Source organism: Brassica napus, chromosome A4 (genome assembly GCF_020379485.1).
Source record: "Brassica napus cultivar Da-Ae chromosome A4, Da-Ae, whole genome shotgun sequence".
In the NCBI taxonomy this organism is placed as follows: Eukaryota; Viridiplantae; Streptophyta; class Magnoliopsida; order Brassicales; family Brassicaceae; genus Brassica; species Brassica napus.
Genome location: NC_063437.1, coordinates 18,288,425 through 18,313,225, shown reverse-complemented (window position 1 = coordinate 18,313,225; position 24,801 = coordinate 18,288,425). Strand labels below are relative to the sequence as shown.

At 33.8% G+C, this 24,801-nt stretch overlaps 4 protein-coding genes and 1 long non-coding RNA gene across 8 annotated transcripts; 3 read left to right on the top strand and 2 right to left on the bottom strand.

The window, feature by feature from the left end:
• Window positions 1-1,588: 1,588 nt before the first annotated feature.
• Window positions 1,589-4,200, bottom strand: LOC106366952 (fasciclin-like arabinogalactan protein 16). Its single transcript, XM_013806633.3, has 3 exons — window positions 3,389-4,200; window positions 2,537-3,118; window positions 1,589-1,968 (listed from the first exon to the last, which is right to left on the bottom strand). The coding sequence occupies exons 1-3, from the start codon at window positions 4,080-4,082 to the stop codon at window positions 1,913-1,915; spliced, it is 1,332 nt and encodes a 443-aa protein (XP_013662087.2). The 5' UTR covers window positions 4,083-4,200; the 3' UTR covers window positions 1,589-1,912.
• Window positions 4,201-8,890: 4,690 nt separating this feature from the next.
• Window positions 8,891-9,214, top strand: LOC125608312. Its single transcript, XR_007339252.1, has 2 exons — window positions 8,891-9,009; window positions 9,102-9,214. It is a non-coding gene; the product is annotated as an uncharacterized LOC125608312 (long non-coding RNA).
• Window positions 9,215-9,754: 540 nt separating this feature from the next.
• Window positions 9,755-20,445, bottom strand: LOC106366954 (probable sucrose-phosphatase 2). 3 transcript variants are annotated; one of them, XM_048778499.1, is made up of 9 exons: window positions 20,330-20,441; window positions 20,166-20,239; window positions 19,794-20,093; window positions 19,609-19,710; window positions 18,567-19,052; window positions 18,303-18,489; window positions 18,190-18,236; window positions 18,008-18,116; window positions 17,837-17,967 (listed from the first exon to the last, which is right to left on the bottom strand). In XM_048778499.1, exons 2-8 carry the CDS (start codon window positions 20,223-20,225, stop codon window positions 18,030-18,032), a joined length of 1,269 nt encoding a protein of 422 aa, XP_048634456.1. In that variant the 5' UTR covers window positions 20,226-20,239; window positions 20,330-20,441; the 3' UTR covers window positions 17,837-17,967; window positions 18,008-18,029. The 3 variants fall into 3 exon arrangements, with proteins under 3 accessions (XP_048634458.1, XP_048634456.1, XP_048634457.1); XM_048778501.1 differs by lacking the exons at window positions 17,837-17,967; window positions 18,008-18,116; window positions 18,190-18,236 and adding exons at window positions 9,755-9,877; window positions 9,938-9,984 and having other exon boundaries at window positions 20,330-20,445; XM_048778500.1 differs by having other exon boundaries at window positions 17,837-18,116; window positions 20,330-20,442.
• Window positions 14,155-16,819, top strand: LOC106364147 (uncharacterized acetyltransferase At3g50280-like). 2 transcript variants are annotated; one of them, XM_048778498.1, is made up of 2 exons: window positions 14,155-15,400; window positions 16,350-16,819. In XM_048778498.1, exons 1-2 carry the CDS (start codon window positions 14,285-14,287, stop codon window positions 16,566-16,568), a joined length of 1,335 nt encoding a protein of 444 aa, XP_048634455.1. In that variant the 5' UTR covers window positions 14,155-14,284; the 3' UTR covers window positions 16,569-16,819. The 2 variants fall into 2 exon arrangements, with proteins under 2 accessions (XP_048634455.1, XP_048634454.1); XM_048778497.1 differs by having other exon boundaries at window positions 14,155-15,408; window positions 16,358-16,819.
• A 253-nt stretch (window positions 20,446-20,698) lies between the features above and the next one.
• Window positions 20,699-23,539, top strand: LOC106363049 (ubiquitin carboxyl-terminal hydrolase 10). Its single transcript, XM_022718303.2, has 8 exons — window positions 20,699-21,380; window positions 21,459-21,813; window positions 21,897-21,995; window positions 22,079-22,357; window positions 22,436-22,498; window positions 22,566-22,738; window positions 22,816-23,080; window positions 23,167-23,539. The coding sequence occupies exons 1-8, from the start codon at window positions 21,262-21,264 to the stop codon at window positions 23,302-23,304; spliced, it is 1,491 nt and encodes a 496-aa protein (XP_022574024.2). The 5' UTR covers window positions 20,699-21,261; the 3' UTR covers window positions 23,305-23,539.
• Window positions 23,540-24,801: the final 1,262 nt, after the last annotated feature.

The window sequence follows — 24,801 nt, the reverse complement described above, 5'->3', positions numbered from 1 at the left end:
AAGCCCATTATGTTGAGCCGTTTTATAATTTATATGAATAAAAATTTGTATTATGTATTTTTTTGCAAGAGGCTTGGATTTTGTTTCCCTTCAAAAAAATGATGTTATTAGTTTAGTTTGTTAAAGCAGTAACCTGTTAAATTTTAACAAACATGTATAAAAAATTATTTACCCATTAATCTGCTAAAACCATCTCAAAGCTGTCTCTAAAAGCTGTGTTCTGCCTCTAAGAATGTAAACACTTAACTTGAACTCGCCACTTATTCTTGAAAGGTCTGAGTTTTGTGACAGAATGAAAAGTAGTCATAGACATTTTTGGAGTATTTGCAGAGACTGATGTGTGTTTCACGTGATTGGGATAGCTGTATATATAGATAGTTTGTAAAGTGTAGGGTATTCACCATATAATGATTTCAGATTTAGGTAGCCATGATTTTTTAGCATTGAAAGCGAATATACTATTCGATTTGATTCCAAAACTGATTTTGTTGTTATCAAGTTAACGACATTACAGGAATTTAAGTATTTAAAAAGTAGATATTTCACGTGATATGCAAGATAAGAACGAATTTAGGTATTTAATGGTTAAATATTTGACGTGATGATCAAGATTATACTTAAAAAAAGAATATTCTATTAGTTGATTGATATCTTAATTATTATGGAGAATGATTAAATATAGATATACTTTTAACAATAAAAATATTGTTGAAATATTTAGAAAGATGTCGTTTGATTTTGAATTAAATAATTCAAACGATAATATTATTATCTTTGATTGGATATTGAATGATAGAATATAGATTTATTTTGATATAACTTATGATCAAAATATTGTCACTTTGCAGGCGTTATTAACTTGGCAATGACATGGACGTACAACTATATAATATGGTGGTTTTGCTTCTGCAGACCAAGCTTAACAAAGGTATTATCAAGGTGGAATTTTGGTTCTAATAAAATGATGAAAAGCTAAGTAGAAGTGTCTCTGTAGACTCATTTGATTAAGCAGAGGAAGAGGAAGATGAACTAATGTCCCATCTTTGTTATAGTATAATTGTACGATTCCAGGAAATAATTGTATGATATTGAATATAATTAACAAAGATACGTGGGGTTGACAATTGGTTTGACATTTTGTGGTTAAGTAATCACGAACACAATTCTATTGATTTATAAGAATAAGGAAAAACGTTGAGTTTAATGCCAATGGCATTGAGTGGTAAATATTGAGGAAAATTAAGGGTTATTTCTTTTTTGTACTTCTGTTTTAATAGTTTAGATTATCATATGTTCGGTTATTTTCGCATATTCATTCGGGTTCGGATATTACCCGTTCGGGTTCGGATATCCAATCTCTCCTAATTCAATACCCGTTCGGATATTTTGCTACTTCGGTTTGGATTTCGGTTCGGGTTTTTCGGATCGGGTTCGGGTGCCACTTCGGATTTCGGGTAAAATGCCCACCCCTATATATGCCAATCACACATTAAATTATTTGCCAGATTTTATATTTTATACTTTACTTAGTAGTATTATACAAAATGATAGCAATAATGCATCAATTGAAAGAAGAGAATGTAATAAATAAGCACACAAACCGATCATTCCTTTATTATTCCATATAGCTGTTCATATAGTTGTATAGTAATTTGTATTACATTGAATTCTCTAACTCCTACCATCTTTTTCACGCACCCCAAATAACAAACTTCATCAGAACCTACTGTCCACGTATTCATATATATATTTTGAATATAAAAAAATTACAGTAGAGCATGCAAACCGCAACGAACCAAAAATCACATCATTTACATATTCATTTTTTTTCTCTTTTTTCTTTTCCAAATGATTACACAGAACCAAGAATTTGGAAGCTCTGGTTTTATTGTGATAATAACGTGTAAAATCATTAACACGGGATGAACCGTGATCCCATCATTCTACAAGCTATCTCCATCAATTTACCTGCATAGATTATCACATAATCAGTCACTTTTTGTTGTAAATGATTAGTGCAATGAATATATGATTGGAAACCAACTCAAAATAAGGACAAAAGGGTTTGGTTTGGGGTTTAGTAAAAATTAAAACAAGCTGTCATTAACGACCAATTGTGCCTGCCAGCTAGTCTTATAGAAAGAACAAAAAAAACATTTTCCAATAATTTAATGGTTATTATGGTATTATTCGTCGGTGGGTTATAGAAAAGAAGAAGCTAATATGTGAACTAAAAGAACAAAGTTTGTTAATAGAGTTTTGTCTCCATGCCCTTACACGTCTCTGCTTTATTCCAAATTCCACATGTTTACTTCTACTCTCATTTACCGACCAAACTCAAGGCTGCTTAAACTATTTAACTAATGTTTCACCCTACACAAAATTATAGAAACAAGATTTCTGACAATCTATGACACAAAAAATGATGTAATTCTAGTTTAGACGTCAAAATCAAGTACTTAAGGACAGGAGCAATCACAATCTAAAACTAAATGTAAAAGAAAAGTAATAAAGACTTAAAAAGTTTTTATTTTACCTCTTCTTGATTTAGCAACTTTCTTAACGACCGGAGCAGCTGGTTTAATCTCCGTTGCCGGTGTCTCCTTCATCGGAAACAAGACACCATCAATACCCTGAACTGATATCCGACCGTCGGTGTAGATATCAGGGTCGAACAAATAAGCTGAGCCTTCACCGTGTCCGAACTTAACAGAACCATCAGCTTCTTGAGCCAACACTTTGTGTGGGAATCTCAATGAATCATACTTCACCTTCCCGAATCTTCGTACTGCGTTGTACATACTCTCTTCTGTCTGATACTCTGGTATGATATGGTAATAAACAATCTGTTCAGGAGCACCTGGCTCGCTCAACTGATCCGTTGTGAGCTTAGCCATGGCCTCGTCGTTAGGAGCCAAGACTGTTAAAACGTAACCTTCCGAGACGAGACGACCCATCTCGGTGGCTAGGGAAGTTAAGTTGACGAGAATGTCAGCCATCTCGTTGTAGCCACCGTAATGCAAGAGAGTGTGGATGAAGTCTTTGACTTGAGCCTCGCCGTTGAAGTGGTGACGTGGACCTCCTGGTCCAGGAGCTGGAGCCGGAGCAAGAGAAGGACCTGGTACAGAACCGGTTCAATAATTTTATACGCAGGTTAAAAATTAGGATTCTCAAAATTAATATTTATTTAACTTTTAATAAAAAAATTTAAAATTTAAAAGTAAAATTTAGAAAATTTATGTTGAAACAAAAAATATATTTATTAAAATATTTGGACATTTTTATTAATTTAAAAAAATAAAAAAAATACGTATATCTAAAAAAACTCGAGCTCTTAATTAAACTTTTAAAATATGGGGGGGGGGCACGGCGGTGCCACCGCACTGACCTGGTGACATGGCGTCGTAGACTGGGAGGACTGGAGGGGCTCCGGCGGGGACTGGAGCTGGTTTCTTGAGACGGTGGGTTCTTGGATCAACCTCCGGAGCTCCTTCTGGTAAAACGGCGGAGATTGAACGGAGACTACGGCGGCGGTTGAAGTCTTCTTGAACAGAACGAGGGATGAGAAGACGCTCGATGCCATGGATGATGCCGTCTGGTCTAATGACGTCATCTGGACGGATGATCTCAGCGGAGTCTACTTTTAACCGGCGAGTAGTGTCGACGGTGAGGTGGACATGGTCGTTGGAGAGTGTACGGTGGTGATGAGAGAGAGAAGGCCACTGAGGAGAAGATATACGACGAGGGAGAATGTGGAACATCAAGAGAGATTGTAACGATTTGAGGTTTCTTGGTTCGAGCAAGAAAGATTTGAATTGAGGGTCGAGGTTACGTTCCAAGGCATCGTTGCGTGGTGCGAAGATTGTGATGTTGTGTCGACCAACTGCTTCTTCGAGGGTTTGGAGGAGGAGAGCTTTCTCCACTAGCTCGGCTAGCTCTGTGTAGTGAGAGTCGAGGAGAGCTACGAGGACTGAGTTTGAGTTTATTTGACCCGAGGTGGGTTTGTTTTCGGGTAATGCGGTGGCGATGGAGGTGGCTATGAGGAGGAGAAGGAGCTTTGAGAAGCTATTGGAGAAGTCCATGGCGTTTGTGGAGAGAGAGGTGAAGGAAGTGTCGGCAATGTGAAGAAAGAAGAAGGGGTTGAGGAGAGAGAGATTCTCTGAAGCTGATGTGAAGTTTCTTCTTTCTTTTTAACTTTTTTTTTTGGTATTTTTGGGTGGTTGTCTTTTTGCTTATTTATTTATTTATTTTTAATGGGTAAAAAGTAGGGGTGGGCACTTTACCCGATATCCGAAGTGGCACCCGAACCCGATCCGAAAAAACCGAACCGAAATCCGAACCGAAGTAGCAAAATACCCGAACGGGTATTGAATAAGGAGAGATTGGATACCCGAACCCGAACGGATAATACCCGAACCCGAATGGATATCCGAAGATAACCGAACATATGTATAACTAACCTTATGTTTCTAGTTTATATCTCTCATTTTATATAAAATATTTATATTGATACTACACATAATTTAAGTTCATATGATATACATACAATTCCGGAAAAAATAATTTGCTACTCACTTAAAATGCATGTCAAGTTTTTTATTTCAAAAATTAACAAAAAGTTATCCAAAATTTAAAAAAAAAACTAAATTAGTACCTTTTTAGTTTTAAAATGTTATGTCCAAATCTATTAACCATTCAATCTATTAAAAATAAAAAATTAGTTAACTAAAAGTTATATTTTTAAATACAATAAACTTGAGAAATGAAAATTTTAATATTTTTTTTCAAAATCTAAATATCCGAACCCGATCCGAAATAACCGAATCCGAACTAAAAATACCCGAACCCGACCCGAAGTACAGAAATACCCGAACGGGTTCTAGACCTCTATACCGAAATACCCGAAAATCCGAAATACCCGACCCGAACCCGAACGGGTACCCGAACGCCCACCCCTAGTAAAAAGTGGGGTCTACACGTGCCACTTTGTTCAGATGTATGCCTAGCTTGAAGCCTCTCCTTCAGACAGAGGGCTGCTGCTTGTTTCTGTTCAACAACTCAAGCACTATGTCTCTGTCTTCGAGCTTTCGTGTCGGTTTCTAACTCGGTTCAGTATCTGAACTTCACTTGAAGTAAAAACTTTCCATCTTTGTATTTTCTTTAAATAAAAAAATCATTTAGCTTGCAAATCAGAACGTAGTAACGTACGACTCAAACTATTGTAACTATAATAATTAGATGTAAGTTACTATTAAGTTGTATAATACGTTACTAATTAAGCTTCATTGATACAAATGTCATGATTCGTGGCAGTCCTGGCGGATATATTTTGTAGGTTCTTTACAGTATTTTATCTTACAACAACTTTAGCAAAATGCCAATACATATGTTTACATTATTCTCACTCATATAACGTAACATAGATGTCATGAACCAATATTATTATATCACCAAACACCTATTTGCTAGTCCAAAATTAAAAAAAAAAAAATATATTGATGATTACTGCATGTTACAATAAATATTTATTAGGTAAAAATATTTATTTGTAGATCTTTTTTTTGAATACCAAATATTTATTTGTAGATCATCCTTTAAAAGAATTTATATCTCAGGCATTTTTAAATGTGAAGCTTTCTTTCAATATATCATGAAAAAAAGCCAAAAGTTTATATGAATTACGTAATGAGAAAAAGACTAGGATAGCACCAAACCAAGTTTTGTTCCCAAAGTAGCACTCAAGGCTCAAAATCACAAAAATAGGTTTCATTAAAAAGGTAAATATACATTTATACCATTGGGTTAACTAATCCAAACCTTAGGGTTTAGAGTTAAGGGGTGGGGTTTTGGAATTAGGGTTTAAAATTTTATAAAAAATAAATACTAAAATAAAAAATAAAAATTTTAAAAACAGTTTCAAAAAGTATTTTTAAATTATAAAAAAAAATTGAAAAAAAAATAAAAAAAAATTCAAAAAAAAAAAATTTCAAAAAAAAAACTATAAAAATTTCGAATCTGAAAACATATAATCTGAATCTATAAAAAAAAAATTTCATTTTTTTATTTTCATTTTATTTTTTTTATTTATTTTTGTTTGTTTATTTAATTTTAAACCAAGGGTATTATGGATATTTTACTCTTTAATGAATGTCATTTTTGTGACTTTCTCCTCCTAATGCTATTTTTGAGACATAAACTTCAAATGTGCTATTATTGACAATTGCCCTTATGTAATTCTTCTTCCGTATATATATTTTCAAAAAAAAAAGAAGTTATTATACTTTTCTTTTAATTAGTTTTTGAATGAATCAGCATTCTATAAACATATAATGACCGTATGAACTTAGATTACAGCCTGAAAGGGTTTCTGAAGTTCGGTTGCAAATGTCGTATATTCATTTTGAGCTAATGACAACAATTTTGAGGATGGGATTCTAGAAATAAATCTATCTAGATGAATTTTAACTCCTACATTAATGTTGTCACATATATAAATCATAAATAAAACCAGTGAAGAAAGGTAAGATGTCTTTGGTTGAAATATATCCATCGATTTAAGCTTTTGATCTAACATTATGTCATGTTTTATAATAAGAATCGTTGTTAATAAGATGTTAGACCAATGCATATGCTTGAGGTTTACTGCAAAACTATGTCGTGATTGTGAAATAACATCTCACATACACCGATCTACTTGATAAACAAAATCTTTTGTGAGACAGATGTAAAAAGAAGAGGCCTCATGGAAACGTAAAGGCTATCGTTGACGTCAATGAGTAGGGCTTGGTTCTTGTACGTGCGGTGGAATATCGCGTGAAAAGTCTTTAATGTATGATTGATATAATCTCGCTTTCGCCGTTATTTATGATCTGAAACGACGACGTTTTACTTGCCGTTAGATTTTCCGTCGCCTTCGAACCGACACTGTCGTGGTGGTTGGTTTTCTCCTTTGATTCGAAGCTCCGTTCTCGGTCCACTAACATTATATAAAGAGAAAACAATAGTATATTCAACTAACAATAAAATAAAAGAGGAAACAACTTTGGGATTCATTTTTGTAATTTGCATTTTCTGGTTATTAAATTATGGCCAAGGAGCTCCTGACTCGTGACATGAAGGACTTCTTCACTTCTAAGTAATTTTTAATAAAACATATCCTTTTACTTTTAGGTTTGGTTAAGTGCCAATATATGTACTGATAAACACATGGTTTTGAAGTCTATATTTTTTTTTGTTTTATAAAACGTATTGGAGTGGAAAAGGGAAGGTGGAAATTAGAATATTTCAAAAAGCAAAAGTCAAATGATTTTTAAGAATTTTTATATTAGAGAAAAGAACATTTATTAGACAATAATTGGAAAAATAATGCATTGTACATAAGCTTTTCGGGTAGATGCGAGATATATGGCCATTTTTAAATAATCAAAAGATCTTATACAATGGCACTATTGATGAATTTAGGTATCGTGGAATTATAATACAGTATCATTAACTTGATTCTTACAAAATTAAAGATTGACAAGACATTTATTTTCTGATTCTCGTTTTTTTCTTAAATAATTTTTTTTTCTTTTGTTTTTCTTACGAAATAATCATTGTCTATCTTATTAGGAAAACGATCAGCTAAGTAGCTGGATACACCATTGTATATTTTTCTCTGAATATGGTGTAACTTTACCATGTTTCTAGTCTTCCTTCTTTTCTGAGTTTTTCTTGTGATCGATCAAATTCCATAGTTCAACCTCAATCTTTGCATTATCACTTTTTACCAATTTCAGTTCTTCATATTGCCATTTACAAAATTACGTCCAAAATTTCATGTTTTAAATGTCAAATCAGTATATAAATTATAAGAAAAATGGAAAAATTTTAAAGGAAAAAGGTCAACAAAATAAAGACAAACGAAAATGCGAGGAGCAAACAAAAGAAAAGGCCCCCCTAAGCAGTAAGCAGTATAGTGATTGGCTTGTAGAAGTCCGTAACCAGATTGGGCCTTTGTGAAACCGCAATTGTTTTGTTAAAATCATTACTGGTCCTACTCTTGAAATTCTGGCTGGTCCTAATTAATACGTTAATCTTGAATTTTTGTCTGGTCCTAATAAATACGGTAGCTGATAATCAGAACATTAACATCTTCTGCGTCAATTGACATAAATAAGAACATGGGATACGTATGTGGTCCGGTTTACCGCCTAATTTTGGGAAGAGCGGTGTGTAACTAATATTTACGAGATTAAACAAAACAAAAAGGATCTGAGAAACTAAAAACAATAATTAAGAGAAACTATTTTAGAAAAAATTAGTTGAGTACTTAATAATTAAAAAGGTTTGTGTTGAATGAGAGTTGACTTATTACACAAATTCACTGTTTCGTGAGTTTCTTCTGCTTCTTCCTCCATCCTCCGATTTTGATTTCTTATTTTTCCGGCGATACTCTTCGTTGTTCCCTGATGGCTCCGTCACATCCTCTGCGAAACTTACCTTTTTATCCTTCTTCTTCTTGCTCTTCTCCTTATTCTTCAAATCTACACATGTTTTTTTTTGTAAATAAGATCAGAAATTCGAACCAGGAACTAAAACACGAACATGCATGGACTCAAAACATGGGAGATAAGTTTTTTAGTACCAAACTGAAGTTCAAGCTTCTGCATGTAACAGGACAAGAGACGCTTGTGTAGTTGAGCCGCAAGGAGCACCACGCTTCCAGAGACGAAAAAGACCGTCATGAACCCTATTGAGCTCTCCATATTCTTTCTAAAATTATGTGTTAATCAAGAAGTTAGCAATTGTAGGATATGGTGGCGAGATGATCGAAATTTCGAAGAAAGGGGAAGAAGCATTGTGATGAAGAAAAGTATTGAGACGATGGTATTCATCTTCATTAATAACACTTTTCTTTTCCAACTAATATATAACTGTCTTTATTTTATTCGATTATAAGCTGAAACATGAAAAAACAACAAACTAATAAAGGCGTGGAAGTGGAGCAGACGGCTTGGAAAATAAATGGTAGGTGAACTTTGTACTACTACTAAAACATGTAAAGACATATAACGATGTAAAAAACCCTAATTACGAGTTCTAATTGTTTGGATTAACAGGTGTTAAAAAATGAATTTTTTGGATTAACCTACCTTATACGATTCGAGGTTATGTACTACTTCAAGTGTTGTGCTTTTGCAGATATCTATGCGCACGTAGATTGAATCATATACAGTGCTACTTCAAATAATATTTCTAGAATCAATAATTACTTACCACACACGCAATCTTTTGATCTTATGCTTTGCACTTTTTGTTCGCATAAACAACTCTTACGCAGAGTTATTTTATCGGGAATGATTTTTTATAAGGATTATCATATGGTTCCAAGTCCAGTTAGGAATATAAACCTAAGTCAAAATTTGATTAGGAAGACACTTAGACCTTCATAACTCTTCCCATTTATAAAACAAATCTCTAACTCCTATTCATAAGGTGATATATGCTCAAAACGTTTGTGCTGTTAGTGGAAAGAAGATAGTGTTGCTTGTGCATGGAAAAAAAAAACAGAAACCATAACCGTCCAAAACGGTTAAAGAAAACAGAGTTAACTTTTTTTTTTTTTTTTTTTTTTTTTAAACAGAGTTAACTTAGACAGATATATAAGGGTTTTGAGACCCAAGTTTTATCATGGCAATGTTTTATTGGGTCATTGTGTATTCAAGCCGAAGCTCCAATGATTTATGGCGGATATTCATAAGAGAAGAAGGATAAAGAAGTCTTAATCTGTGGAGAGAGATTGGGTGATTCAGATGATCCAGCTGCTATCATCCTTCAACTTTGATTCCTCCGACCAAGTTTGCTCTACATGTTCCCACACCAACCCTTCCCCTTCCTGCATATATACAATCATCAACAAAACATTAGGAGCTACTCTTATTACACAATCTCATACCTTTGCGGTGAATTTTACAGTTCTTGTGCAGCCTATGCATTCATCACCTGCAAGAGAAAGTGGAGTTAGATTCTCATTGGTTTTGAGTTTATAAAACTGATGCAAGAGAAAGTGGAGTTAGATTCTCATCACCTTACCACTCTGCTCCCACTTATCAAGCTTTACTATCCATGTTCCAGGAGTAGTCTCCACCTTTCACAACCTCATGACCAGGGTTCACATTCTCCACCTTACACGCCAGGAAGTCAGAGACATCTCTTACAGAAAGGTTTGGACCAAGCTTGAACTCACCAATGGCTTGTATAATCCCACCTGCACACCTCTCCTTTGCATGGATCACCTTAGGGTTGTCTTTCGCATTTTCAACATGAGCCATAAACATCATGAATGCTAAACTGAAACAAACACCACACACAATCATCTCAAGAAGAATGTTAAATTCAGTTGCTACTATAGCATTAGTTAGGCATGGGCATAAAATCCGGAACCCGAAATCCGAACTGAACCCGAACTGAAAAACCTGTTATTCGACCCGAACTGTAAAGTTTGGGTCTTGTAGGATGGTACAAAAAATATCCGAACCCGAAGTGTTATTAACCGAATCCGAACGGGTAACCCAAAAAATCCGAAACTAATAGTTAATATAAATATTTTGAAATATATATAAGTATTTCAATTATTAAAGTCAATATTTGTGGTAATATGATATATAATAATAAATATTAAAATTTTAATAAATAATTTAAGTACACAATTAGTTATAAGTAAGTATTTTATAATTCGCTCATTGAAATAAAAAGTCTACTCTCTTTAAGGCAATACATATTGTTTACAAATAATGGCTTTGATTGGTAACATGTATTAGAGTTGATTTAGTTTGAGTTATGCTGAAAAATCAAAAATGTCACCAGTCATGAATTAGTTTTGAGTTTTTGATGTTAGGTTTAAGTTATAATGTATTATTCTTGAGTTACTAGTTTGAGTTATATCCTTTGTAAAAATGATAAATCAAATCTTAAATCAACATCAACAAAATTCTCATGTATTAAGACTTGAGTTAAATAATTTTTTGGTTTTCTATTAACTACCCCACGTCCCTTTTTTATTTTTTTTAACAAATTAAAAAATTATAATACATGAGCACATAGTGTACGTTTACTTGTTACTAATTAATACAGTATTTTAATAAATTACCTACTTGTTAGCCAAAGACTTTCTAATTATTTTTCACTTTAGTTAGTTTTTTACAAAACAAAAAACTCTAGTTAGATAATCCAAATTGTTTTTATATTTTTAATTTTGGTTGATGATTAAAATGTTATATCCTATGATTTTATTTGTTAATTTTAATTATTAATTTGTTTTTAATATATGTTCTTAATTTTTAAATTATATTTAGTTTTCTAATTATTTAATTAAATATATAATAGATGTTATTATTTATGATATTTAGATTTTTAAAAAAAATTATACATACTGCAATTTATACATCAAAAATGTTACCAGTCAATTATTTCAAAATATATTAACTCAAATTTATATAGCAAACCTACTGCATAAATCTACAGTTTTCACCACATAATTTTTACTGCAAGTTACATCAAACTATACATTTTTTTGTAACTCAAAGCTAATACTACATGTCACCAATCGGATCGAATGTTTGTTTTCATGCTTGAATTAACATTTTATTGTTATTTTATCAATTTTATGTGTGATAGATTAATTTTTTTTTAATTTAGATGTTTTTCTTTATGTTTTGCTTCAATTTTTTTGTTTTTTACTTCGGTTATATTTGAACCGAACTGATATAACCCAAATTTGTATGATATATGATTACTTTATGGGTTTTAAGACGCAATAAAATTTTGAATGGAACCCGAAGTGTTATTATCCAAACCCGATCCGTATTAATAAAATTTTAGTATGGGACCTACAAGCGTAAACCCGAAAACTCGAAAATCTAAAAAATTCGACCCGAATGCCAACAGGTACCCCGAACGCCCAGACCTAGCATTAGTGTTCTAAAAATCGACCAGTCTAAGCTGTGCCTATGAAGCACATCGAACCTAAACGAAACGATATATTTTTAAACATTTTTTTCTAAAACAGCTAGAAGTTTAAAAAATGGGTCTAGATGCTTCCAATCAATAATTTCCTATAAATTGTCTAATAAATGTCTAGTAATTTCTTGAACATTGAATTAGCAAAGCAAATCTCACCCCCACGTTTTCTCCAACCGCTGTCTCCTTGGTCACTTCTTGAGCCTTATTCTTGTCAACGTAAAAGCTAACCTTGTGAGGCCTCTGCTCACTCTCTGCCTACAGTAACCACACTCTTGTCATTGCACCATTGACAAGTAGATTGCAAGATAATAGACTTTTTTTGTTGAAGCTCCTGAAGAGTTAACTCAGAGAACTTGTCAGTCTCTTTCTTGACAACTCCCAAGTCCCATTTATTGCTCAAGTTATCCACTCAACCATTAGGAGCCATGGAGTTACCATAAGTAATATCTGTCCTGACAGACATAATAGTAACATCAGGGGTTAACAAAGGTTTCTCCTTTCTATGTTCTTTGTTAACTCAGAGAACTTGCCAGTCTCGTTACATGGTAGTTTGTAGTATTAGATTATCTCCAATGTTTTACTTATTTTTTTCTTTCAAAATAAAGTAAAATTATTTAATTTTTTTAATATATTCATATCTAATTTTTTTTATTTCTAACAACACCTTTATTTAATAAGATTTAAAATTATACTCACTTGTTTTGAAGTTTTAACTAAAATTTAACTTTACTACAAATAAATTTTATTACATTAGTAAAATTACATAACCACGTAAAAAAAACATTAGTAGAGTTCTATTTAAACAATACCGTTTTTCAAGAATTGTTCAATTTTTTATTAAGTTTGTTTGTGTTTATTTATTTATTTTTGGTAATAGTTATCTATTCTTAATGTTTTTATGTTTTTATTTTATATAGTGCATCATTGAATTATAATCTTTAATAATTAGGTTTTAAATTTTAATCATAATATACATATTAAATTAAAAGTTTTATAATGTTTTGTATAGTAATTCTGTTTATGTATAAAACAAAGTTTTGTCAAAATTTTATATAAAAAAAGATTCAGTACCATCAAAATAATCATGTTTTTTCAAATATGATGTAACACTATTCATATAATCATTTTTTCCTTCAAAATAATGTACTACTAGATCTCGATCCGCGCAACCGCGCGAGTTTTTGTTTTCAATTATTTTTATATAAAAATTTTATTTTCAATTATAAATTGGTATATATTATAATATATATGTGCCTATCACTTTTTTAAACATAATAAGTTTACGGTATATTATTTTCATTGAATATATTATTTTAAATTTTCATATATATTTGTATCTTCTTCTATATATATATATATTTTTTTTTTTTTCGGATTATTATTTTATTATTAAAATCGTAACTATATATATAAAGATTAGTAAAATATTATTTATTGTCATATTCAAAGATATTGTAACATTTCACAAATTTAGAAAATCTTTAAAAAATTAAAATTTTTGCTTCATAGATTTATACTATCGAGTAAATAATCAAACATTTAGTTTTTGTTTAATTTTTAAAATAAACTATATAGTTTAAAATTTATTTTCATTGGTTTAACGCAGTAAAGATTAATCATTGTTAGATAATATGATATTTTTTTAAAAAAAATTATAATTTTAAAAGTTAACATCGATGAATATTTAAATAATTAACATATGGAGATATATTATTACAACATTAAATTATATATATCTAATTTATACATAAATCCAATGGATCGTCTATTGTTTAAATCCAATTATTGATAGCTCAATAAAATTTTCTGGTAAGCCCAAAATTTAAATGATAAAATTAGAGATTAAATGAAATATGATTTTTTTATGAATAAATACATTAGGTCCATTTTTAAAAAATTCACACATGAATCAAGGTTGTGACTTCTGTTTTAATATATAAGATTGAAGATAATTTTTATATATATATATATATATATAATTTTTCCTTCATTTTGATATACTAGTGGAAATACCAATAAGTGAGATCGAATAATATCGTTAGACAACGTGGTTTGTAGTGATTGGTGAGATCGGATTATCTGTTATCTAGTATCAGTGGCGGAGCTAGCATACAACGAGGGTGGAATGACCCATGTGAACTTTTGCAAAAACAAAATTTCCTTGTGTTTTGTAAAGAAAAAAATGATGAAATTAGATTAATATAAATAGTTCGCAGATCCCTCGCAGTCTATCATACTACTCCCATCCATTGGTGTAAATAAAAAGAAAAAGAAGAAGATAATGGTAGATATCGTAGTAATCTCTGACACCATTGTTCGACCAGAGAGCTACGAGGATGGATCGGACCGGGCTAAGACGATCCATCTCACTCCATGGGACCTCTCCTTCCTTCGAACCGAATACGCTCAAAGAGCTCTCATCTTTCCTAAACCCGACCCGGAGACCCACATGATCTCTCAGCTGAAGTCTTCTCTTTCAGCCGCATTGAAGATATTCTATCCATACGCGGGACGTCTAGTCAAGACCCACAACGAAGACGACGAAACGGCGTCGTTTTTCATAGATTGCGATGGCTCGGGAGTCAGATTCGTGCACGCAGCGGCCGTGACTGTCTCGGTGAGTGATGTCTTAAGACCGGACAATGATTACTGGAGCGAGTTTTTTCCAGCGAACGGAGTTAAAAGCTGGGAAGGGGTTTCGAAGCCGTTGCTTGCGTTCCAAGTAACGGAGTTAAAAGACGGAGTTATCATCGGGTTTGGTTATAACCATCTCGTTACAGACGGAGCTTCGGTCTGGAGTTTTTTCAAAACCTGGACGGAGATTTTCTCTACCGGCCGGAAAGAGTTTCCTCCCTTGTCACTCTGTGGATGGTTTCTCGGCGGGATTGGTTATCCGGTTCGAGTCCCCATCTCAGAGACGGTCCCATCACCATCACCATCACATGGGCTTGTTGCTGCTTCAACGTTACAAAAGAAGATCTTTCGGTTCACGAGTAGACACGTCTCTGAGCTTAAAGCTAAAGCCAACGGCGAGGTTGGTGGTTCCGATAATGTCTCGTCGTTTCAAGCCGTGTTGGGGCACACGTGGCGGTCGATAATCAGAAACAGTGGTCTCGGTCCGGAAGAAGTGATTCATTGCAAGTTGGCGATGGATATTAGACAGAGGCTAAACCCTCCGGTCGAGAAAGAGTGTTTTGGAAACATGGTCGGACTAGCGACGACCACCACAACCGCGGGAGACATGGTTGGTAATGGCCTGGGCTGGGCTGCTTTGCAAATAAACAAAACCGTGGGGGCGCAGACGAATGAAGAATTAAGACGGTTTGCTGAGGACTGGGTGAAGGATCCGAAAATACCGAACCGTTTGGTGGTGAATAATTCGCTCACTGTTGCCGGCTCCCCACGCAGGGGCGGATCTACTTGCATGGAGGGTGGGGCACATGCCCCATACAAATTTTATAATTTTTGTCTGTAAAATAAATTTGAGCATGTAAGTCTAGGTTATTTGGTTAAATTAAGTCAAAGAATGCTACACACTCTCACGTAACGTATGACCATACTTTTCTCCCATTTTTTATTCAATTTATTTGTTACTACCAAATTTAATGTGTCTAATTATGTTCTTATATTTAATTTTACCATTTATTGGTCTCTTAAACTTTATTTAACTACTAGTTATATATGTCTAATTTGTTCAGATTTTTTCTGTAAATATCAATACTCAATTTCAAATTTATTATTATATACTACCTTGTTTCAAAAATAATATATTTTATTTTTTATTTTTATTAGAAAATACATTAAAAACAATAAGAAATATACTCTATCCGTTTCAGAATGATTCTGTTTTAGAGAGAAAAAAATTGTTTCTAAAAGATCCATATTTTACCTTTTCAATGTATATAATAATGGAAAATTGTAAAATTTTAAAATATTAATTGTGTTTACTTAATTTTGATTGGTTAAAAATAACAGGAAATAACTAAACACGGAAAATAATGCATTTATTATCAAAATTGTACATATTTTCTTAATAAGTATAAAAACTCTAGAATATACATTATTTTGAAACGGATGGAGTATTGTTTTGTGATTAATTAAAAATAATTCAATAATAGTTAAATACAACTAATTGGTAAAAATTTACAGTTTACCATTATTTACTTATATGAAATATATTAGAAATGTAAAATATATATCTTTAAAATAATTTGTGTTTCTCAAAACATACATATTATAAAAACCTTTAGCAATAGTAATATAATAAAATTTGTAAACATATTTTAAATTAGTTATATATACATATTTTGTGCCCCATATAAAATATTTTTCTAGGTCCGTCCCTGTCCCCACGGTTCGATGTGTTCGGAAATGATTTCGGTTGGGGGAAACCGATTGCGGTTCGAGGCGGACCGGGAATTGCTGGCCATGGTAAAATCCTTGCGTACCCGGGAACTGAAAAAGGAAGCACGGAGATTCATACGTCGTTGTGGTCTCACGTTTTGGACAAGTTATTGGCTGATGAAGAGTTTTTACAGCATGTCGATGTCGTCGTATGTGTTTAATGTAATTCGTTTTATGTGAGCAGAGGAAGTAGAGTTTGATGATATAGTCCCTGCGTAAGTCAACTAGAGCCAAGACTCTTACAAGGAGATAAGTGGACTAAGAAGAAGTATTTCATTTTAGTTATTCAATAAGAGAGGACGTAGTTCTCCACTTTGCATGCGTTCCCGTTTTGTAGGAAGTTGAGTACTTCCACTTTCCCTTATTTTTTTGCTATTTAAGTTAATGAGAAAAACATTAAAAAGTAGACTTATCTACCAACAAAATGTCGTGAGTACTTGTGATTTAATATTCTCTTTGGCTTTGAAGAAGGACATTGGCAGTTTAACCATCCGAGCTAACTTGAAATGTTACCCTCTACACTTACTGCAGTCTCTGTGTGTAAGAGCATCAACAATGCAGGATACTAAAGGGGTTTTTAACCCTTAGGCCCCACAAAAAACATAAAAACCGGTCACAAAAAGCTTGAGATAAAGATCGATTGTTGTTGGTTCTTTGCACCGTTCGCATGTCCCATCGACACGTGGCGATCCGCGATTGATGCACTTTTTAACTTTTTTTTTTATTAGACAAAAAAAGATAAAAAAAATTTTAAGAAACCACAATGTGGGTTTCAGGGATATTGCTGCTCTAAAGAAATAGGAAAATGTCATATAATTTTCTTTTATCTTGGAAGCAGCACTATATTAAACCCTAGTGTTAGTGGTAGTTAACCCCTCCCTCCAAAGGCTTTTCTTTTTAAAAAGAAACCTGGACAATGGACCTATGCAACATCACCATCAAACAAATCAATCCGACCACTACCCACCATTTTAAATATTTGGTGAAATTAACACAAAAATGTATATTATGTGTGAAAATAAGGATTTTATTAGGAACCTCAAATACTTCATGTTTTAACCCGATACACAAATTGCACTGTTAGCAATACAGGATCAAATCCACAAAGATTTGATATCGCATTTATCAACTCTTAAGCTGAGTTTTCTTCAGCTATATCTTTCAATCATGTGAATATATAATTTTCTTTTATGAGGATTGTCATATGATTCCAAGTCCAGTCAGGGATATAAACCTAACTTCAAGAGGATTAGTTGGACTCTTTGAACTTCATAGAACTCTTCCTATCTATAAAACAAATCTCTAGGCCCCAATATTTTTTGTTTTAATCTATCCATAAAGTGAGATATGCTCAAAACGTTTGTGCTGTTAGTGGAAAGAAGATAGCGTTGCTTGTGGGAAAAGAAACAGAAACCATTACGGTCCTAAAGGGTTCAAGAAAACAGAGTTTACTTGGATAAATAGATAATAGATGTATCATGTAGATGAGTATTAAGAACCAAGTTTTAACAAGGCAATGTTTTATTGGATCTCGTGTGTTAAAGCCAAAGTTTTAATAATTTATGGCAGAGATTCAAAAGAGAAGAAAATAGAATTTAATCTGTGGAGAGAGATTGGGTGATTCAGATGATCCAGCTGCTATCATCCTTCAACTTTGATTCCTCCGACCATGTTTGCTCTACATGTTCCCACACCAACCCTTCCCCTTCCTGCACATTCCACAATACATACAATCATCAACAAAACTCCAGAAGCTGCTCTCATTACACAACCTCATCATACCTTTGCTGTGAATTTCACAGTTGTTGTGCAGCCTATGCGTTCATCACCTGCAAAATAGTTGAGTTAGATTCTCATGGGGTTTGACTTATATAGATGATGTAATAAGGCCTTACCACTCTGCTCCCACTTATCAAGCTTTACCATCCATGTCCCAGGAGCAGTCTCTGTAGCCAAGACTTGATCAACCCAAACCCGAAACTTCTTCCCTTGTTTGTCTCCATGGTGCTTCCTTAGCTCATCAATAGTATCTACCAAAGACTTCTCAGCACCAGACGGATGCACAAACACACCACCAGGTTGCTGAAAACAAAAGACAACCAATCTCTACTTATCACACTGCAAATCACATTATCAAAAACTCTGTTTAACACACTCACACAAGAAGCCTTGAGGCTCGCCGCATACGCCTCCGAGTTCTCAACCTCACCGCGTCTCCACCTCTCATAAAACAAGAAAAACTTCACAACCTCATGACCAGGGTTCGCATTCTCCACCTTGCACTCCAAGAAGTCAGAGACATCTCTCGGAGAAAGGTTTGGACCAAGCTTGAACTCGCCAATGGCTTGTATTATCCCACCTGCACACCTCTCCTTCGCGTGGATCACCTTTGGATTGTTTTTGGCGTTCTCGGCGTGCCACTTCAAGAGCTCTTCTTGAGCATTGCTTACCATGATGCCGTAAACATCGGGAATGCTAAAGAGCTCAGCATCGTTCCCGGAGTCTCCACAGGCAAGAGTGTTCACAGGGAGCTTTCCTTCGCTCTTGAGCTTCTTCAGGAGGTATGCAAGCGCTTGTCCCTTTCCAGCACCTTGTGGTAAGATGTCTAAATCCATTCCACCGCTGTAGATTATTTTGACATCCAACTGAAACAAAAACACCCACACAATCATCTCAAACTAGGCATGGGCACATTATCAGGAACCGAACCGAATAGATATCTAAATTTCTATAATATAGTTTATATGTTTATAAATATTAAAAATATTTAGTTTTAAAATAATCAAATAATAAAAAAAAAATATTTATAAACTGAAATATTAAAAAAAAAATTATCATAATGCTTTTTATCCGAAATATTTAAAATTATCCAAAATATCTAAAAATTTATCAGAAAACCTGACTTTTAATCCGGAGAACCTGACTTGTTATTCCGGATTAACCAAAAAAAACTAAACAAACCGAAACCAAATAGTATTCAAAATTACCTTAGCCGGTTCCCAACTTTATTACCCAAACCGAAAACCAAAATAACATCAAAACTGAACCAAAATTTTTAAATATCCTTTTGGATCCTAAACCTCTAGAACCACCTCTAGAACCAAAAGAACCTCCAAAACCGAACCGGACCGAATGCCCCAGAGCTAAGAAGAAAGGTAAATTCAATTGCTACTACTGACGCATTATGAAAGCAAATCTTACCCCACGTTTCTCCAACCGCTGTGACAGCTCCTTGGCCACTTCCTGAGCCTTACTCTTGTCAACGTAAAAGCTAACCTTGTGTGGCCTCTGCTCAGTCTCTGCCTACAGTAACCAACCACACTCTTGTCATTGTCCCACTGACAAGTAGATTGCAACATACAAACTTTTTTTCTTTCTTAAAGTACCTGAAGAGTTAACTCAGAGAACTTGCCGGTCTCTTCTTTAACAACCCCCAAGTCCCATTTATGATTCAAGGCATCAACCCAACCATGATCAGGAGCCATGGAGTTACCATAAGTAATCTCAGTCCCCACAGACATGATGGTAACGTCAGGGGTCAGCAAAGGCTTCTCCTTTCTCAATTCTTTGTACAGAGTCGGTGATCTTCCGGTTGAGAAGACGAGAAGAGAGTCATGGCGATAAGCGTGTTCCCATAGCGAGTTGAATCTGAGCAAAGAGAGGTTCTCAGGATCGTGATGATCAACCTGGAGCAAGACGGACATGACCCATCAATAAAGACAGAACCTTTATTATAAAAATGGTGGTTTTTTTTTTACCATGGTGTGATCAAGATCCGAGACTATCATGAGACGAGCAGGAGACGTTAGCCTCTCCATGATTACTTGAGATTCTACACAATGTTACGTTAGATTGACAGAGAGAAGGAGATGAAGAAGAGAGTGTGGAGGATAGAGGAATAGAGAGAGTGAACGTAACGTACCGGGAGAGATTCAGACGTCACCACAGGTTTGAGATCGGACCATCGGTGTCGTGTCCCTTGCCTATTTTAGTTTTATACGTGTAGCGTACCTAACAGCTATCATCTGTCAGTAGTACATTCGAATATTCTTTTTTAATCTTAGTTAATTAAGTAAAATACACCTAGCACTAGTCTAGAAACACCTAATTTCGTTTTTTTTATTCACCAATGGAATATTCAAGATATTTTTTCCTTTAAAAAAACTAAATCAAGAGATTTTTTTTTAGATTTGAAATGCAAGTTCAAGAATTTGAAGAAATCAAGCCTAGTATCTGAATTTATATCGAATGTAATCTATAAATCTATTTAAATTGGTTTCGAATAAAAATAGCACACGAAAATTAATAAAATAGCCTTTATTAAAAAAAATTAAATACATACATATATGTCTGTATGATTAATTGATTAAGAATTATAGTTTAATTTTTTTTGGAATAGTAATTAAGGGTCAAAAGATTAAGATTTAGAATACATAATTTTGGATTTAGAAAAATGAAGTTTTACATGATAAAATATTAAGTTAAAATATTTATCTATATGATTAAATGTATTATTCATTAAGAATAATTTAGTTTTTTTAAATTTTTAAATAAAATTTCTACTCTTAGTTTTTGACTAGAGTTGGGCCTATGAACGAATTCGAGTTTAGAAACTGTCCTTTACGGGCTTTTTTGATGGATTATGGATTATGGATTATGTCTTGACTAAAAGATATTTATAAGAAATTAAAAACGAAAATTCAAGAGTTTTCGCTCTACTTTCTTCGTATTTCTCTCTCTCTCGCGCGTAAATATAAATACAAATGAAAATCCTTTTCTTCTGAAAAATAATCAAGACTTCTTCTTTCTTCTCTCGTGTAACATACTCGGATCCTCACAACTCATCTTTCGAAGATGACGATCCCTCCTACAAATGAAAACGCTTCTCGTCTCCCCCATGAAGAGCAACGCATCGTCTCGGAGCTGTCTACCAACTCTAACGAACCAGACTCCTTCTTCGCCGTCTCCAAAATGTCTTCCTTACTTCCAAATCTTGATTCCCGCTTAGAAACAACAACACTCTTGTTTGACTCAACGTTGTGCATTTGCAGGTGGTACGCAAGCTGGCGGAGGTACGTTAATACGCCTCTGGGAGGAGGAGCTCCGAGGCCTGGACCTATCGATAACAGTGACATCATCGAAACTGATCCATATCTTGGTAGACCATCGCTGGCTAAAGAGAAAGCTTACGTTCTTGTTACTCAACTAGTTTGGAATACTCTTCTTGAATGGTATAGCGGAGGTCCTCCAATACCAAGAACCTTCATCTACCTTTACCTGTCAGATTCAAGAGATGACGATGGTGATGATCATAATGAAGTTAGTGATATACGGTTGCCAAAAGAGGCCTCTATAAGGGAGCTTTATGATATGGTTTGTGCTAAGACAGTAGTCTCTCTAGAAAAGGTGTGTGTTGTGTTGTGTTGTGTTCTTTTGATTGAAGTCTTGTCATCACTTCACATTGATGATTTATGTTTATATATAAGCAGGCTCACATCAGGGATTACTACGATATGAGGAAAGGCCAATTCTTGGATCCTTTATCTAACAAGAGCCTTGAAGAGTCTGGTCTTGTCACAAACCAAGATGTAAGTGTAATCTAGACACAAAAGAGTCTCTCTCTCACTCATGCCAAAATTTGATTTCCTGATGACTTTGACTTTGCTGGCAGATTCTTCTTGAAGTTGATGAGCGAGGCTTAGCAGGACTGGTTAATTTGGGAAACACATGCTACATGAACAGCGCTATTCAGTGTTTGGCGCACACGCCTCCCATACATGAATACTTCTTGCGAGATCACACTCATCAGGGCGAGCTTTCTAAGGCGTTTGGTAAGCTGTTGACGGAGTTATGGTCTTCAGGGACTAATTATGTTGTGCCGAGCGTTTTCAAGACGAAAGTGGATAAAGCTGCTCCACAGTTTACTGGTCACTATCAACACGATTCTCATGTTAGTTTGTTTCCTCTATCAATATGCATAATTGAGCAAATGCTGGTTCCTGTGTTTAATGATAATGTTTTGCTTCAGGAACTGCTTCTTGCCTTGTTAACTGGCCTGCATCAGGACTCTGACATTGTTAACGTCTTCCAAGTAAGTAGTATCCTCTTACCGTTTCTCCCATTGGATGTTCATCTGACCGTTTGAGATATCTTGTCAGGGGCAATGCAAGTCAAGTCTGGTTTGTCCAGTTTGTGGGGAAACAGCAAACACCTATGAACCCTTCACGTCCTTGTCTTTACCTTTGCCTTCAACACCTACTTGGTCAATCTCTCTGCTTTCTTGTTTGGATGAATATTTAGCAGAAGAACCTCTAGGACCGGACAACATGTGGTAACTAATAGCACTCACTCACTCGTCGCCTTGAACTTGCATAAGCTGGTCTTAAGTTTTTGACCATTCTTTCACAGGCTTTGTCCGCAATGCAAAGAGCAGAGGCAAGCTAACAAGAAGCTTGACCTGTGGAAGCTGCCGGAGATTCTCGTGTTCCAGTTAAAACGGTTCAAGACTAGCAAATACTTCGTGAAGAAGATAGATACCTTTGTGGATTTCCCAGTTGACGAGCTAGACTTGAGCAAGTACGTGGAGAAAGGCGAGTCATGCTTGTATGAGCTGTATGCAGTGAGCAACCATGACGGTGGGATTGGTCTTGGCCACTACACTGCCTACGCTAAGGTCGCTGACTTCTATCTAATTTGTTTTTGTGCTTCCTGATGAGTCCTTTTTTTATCTAACACCTATGTATTATATGTTTCTTGCAGATGATTGATGATGACAACGAGTGGTATTGTTACGACGACAGTCTTGTTTCACCCGTACACGAATCCGAGATCGTAAGCTCAGCGGCCTATCTTCTGTTCTACCGAAAAAGAGATGGAAGTGATATGGATTTGTCATAATCATGAGGTTGCTGCATTTGATTTAGAGATGCATTGGTCTCTATATAACTCACTCTCTATTGTTGTACGTAATTCAAGCTGGTGGTTCGGTTGAAGAGTTCTTGTTGCTTCAGACTTTATGTTGTTATGGCACATCTCTGTAGAATCTTTGGGGATTTAGGTTCGGAAAATATTGTTTTCAAGAAAGAAAACGTTTGTACAAAGACAGTGTTAGCACATTGAATACAAGAAAACGTTTCTCATTCTGTTTGCTTATAAGACATGATAACAGAACCGCACTGATCACATATAGGATTTTGACTAGGAAGAAAAAAGGGAGTTAAAATTAGAAAAAGACTAATTAAAAAAGAAAAAGACTATAAACTCTAAACTAGTGACTACCGATTCTTACTACATTTTGTATCTTCTTTCTTGGTTTAGGCTACGCTTCAGTAAATCTAGCATTGATTTAGAAAGACTAGTGTTTTTCTGAACTGAACACTTCCTTTTCCCTTTAAATATTATGTTGACCAAAAAAAAATATTTATAAGAAATTTAATGGCAAAGAAAGACATAAAACGAAATTAGAGGGAAAACTTAAAAGAAAAGGATGGTTGAAAATTCAAGAGTTGTTTTTTTTTTGGTGTAAATTTTTTTTTAAACTTGTTTTCTCTCTTTCTTTCTCTCGCGTAAATACAAATCAAGACTTGTTCTTCTTTTATTTTCGGAATCCTCCTTTTATTTTTGGAATCCTCATTGATCAGTCATTCACTAAGAGAAATATATTGTTTCCGAAAAGTATTAAAAGATATTATTAAGATACACTCTTAGAAAAAGATACTTAAGAATATATTTTTAGATATATTATTATATTAAAATAATAGGTGAAATATGATATCTATTTAATAATAACTAAGATAATTGTAGGAGAAAAAATAGAAAGTTAAATAAATGTTATGGTCCAACCTAAACTATTTGCAACTAGATAAAAAGTTATGATGTTTTAATAGTACTGACCAAGAGATTTTTTTTCAAATTTGAGTGAGCGATTGGAATAAAATTTATTTGCTGTAAATTAATTTATTGCATCTTTGTAAAAAACTATATTTTTTCTAGAATTATACTTTTTATAAGTATTATTTAATAATATAGAAATTTCTCTGCTATAATTTTTTAATAAAGAAAAAATTGATTGATTAATATATATGGTCGTAGACAAATTTTTGACTATTTAGAACATCTACGACTATAACCGATCATTACATGATATCTGAAGTTCAAGATCAAGAATTTTAAGATGACAAGCTTTAGTTTTATGGACATTTTTCATTTTTCAAATCGAAAAAATTGAAATATCGTATTTAGTATCGAAAAAATTGAAATATCGTATTTAGTGTATACACAATTATTTCAATTGGATTGTAAAAATGTTAGCAAAAAAATTGAATAGTTTTTATTAAAAGATTTAAATACATATATATATCCATGTGATTAGTTGATTAAAAATAATGGTTTGGT

Bases quoted from the DNA above. Each gene is read 5' to 3' on its own strand.
- LOC106366952 (XM_013806633.3), bottom strand. From the start codon at position 4,082: ATGGACTTCTCCAATAGCTTCTCAAAGCTCCTTCTCCTCCTCATAGCC. The intron at 3,119-3,388 runs GTCAGTGCGGTG...GTTCTGTACCAG, and splicing joins CTACGACGCCATGTCACCAG to GTCCTTCTCTTGCTCCGGCT. The intron at 1,969-2,536 runs GTAAAATAAAAA...TAATCTATGCAG, and splicing joins AGTTGCTAAATCAAGAAGAG to GTAAATTGATGGAGATAGCT.
- LOC106364147 (XM_048778498.1), top strand. From the start codon at position 14,285: ATGGTAGATATCGTAGTAATCTCTGACACCATTGTTCGACCAGAGAGC. The intron at 15,401-16,349 runs TCCCCACGCAGG...GGTCCGTCCCTG, and splicing joins ATTCGCTCACTGTTGCCGGC to TCCCCACGGTTCGATGTGTT.
- LOC106366954 (XM_048778501.1), bottom strand. From the start codon at position 20,225: ATGGAGAGGCTAACGTCTCCTGCTCGTCTCATGATAGTCTCGGATCTT. The intron at 20,094-20,165 runs GTAAAAAAAAAA...GTCTTGCTCCAG, and splicing joins CGGATCTTGATCACACCATG to GTTGATCATCACGATCCTGA. The intron at 19,053-19,608 runs GTAAGATTTGCT...TTTTTGTTTCAG, and splicing joins AGCGGTTGGAGAAACGTGGG to TTGGATGTCAAAATAATCTA.
- LOC106363049 (XM_022718303.2), top strand. From the start codon at position 21,262: ATGACGATCCCTCCTACAAATGAAAACGCTTCTCGTCTCCCCCATGAA. The intron at 21,381-21,458 runs GTCTTCCTTACT...GTGCATTTGCAG, and splicing joins TTCTTCGCCGTCTCCAAAAT to GTGGTACGCAAGCTGGCGGA. The intron at 23,081-23,166 runs GTCGCTGACTTC...TGTTTCTTGCAG, and splicing joins ACTACACTGCCTACGCTAAG to ATGATTGATGATGACAACGA.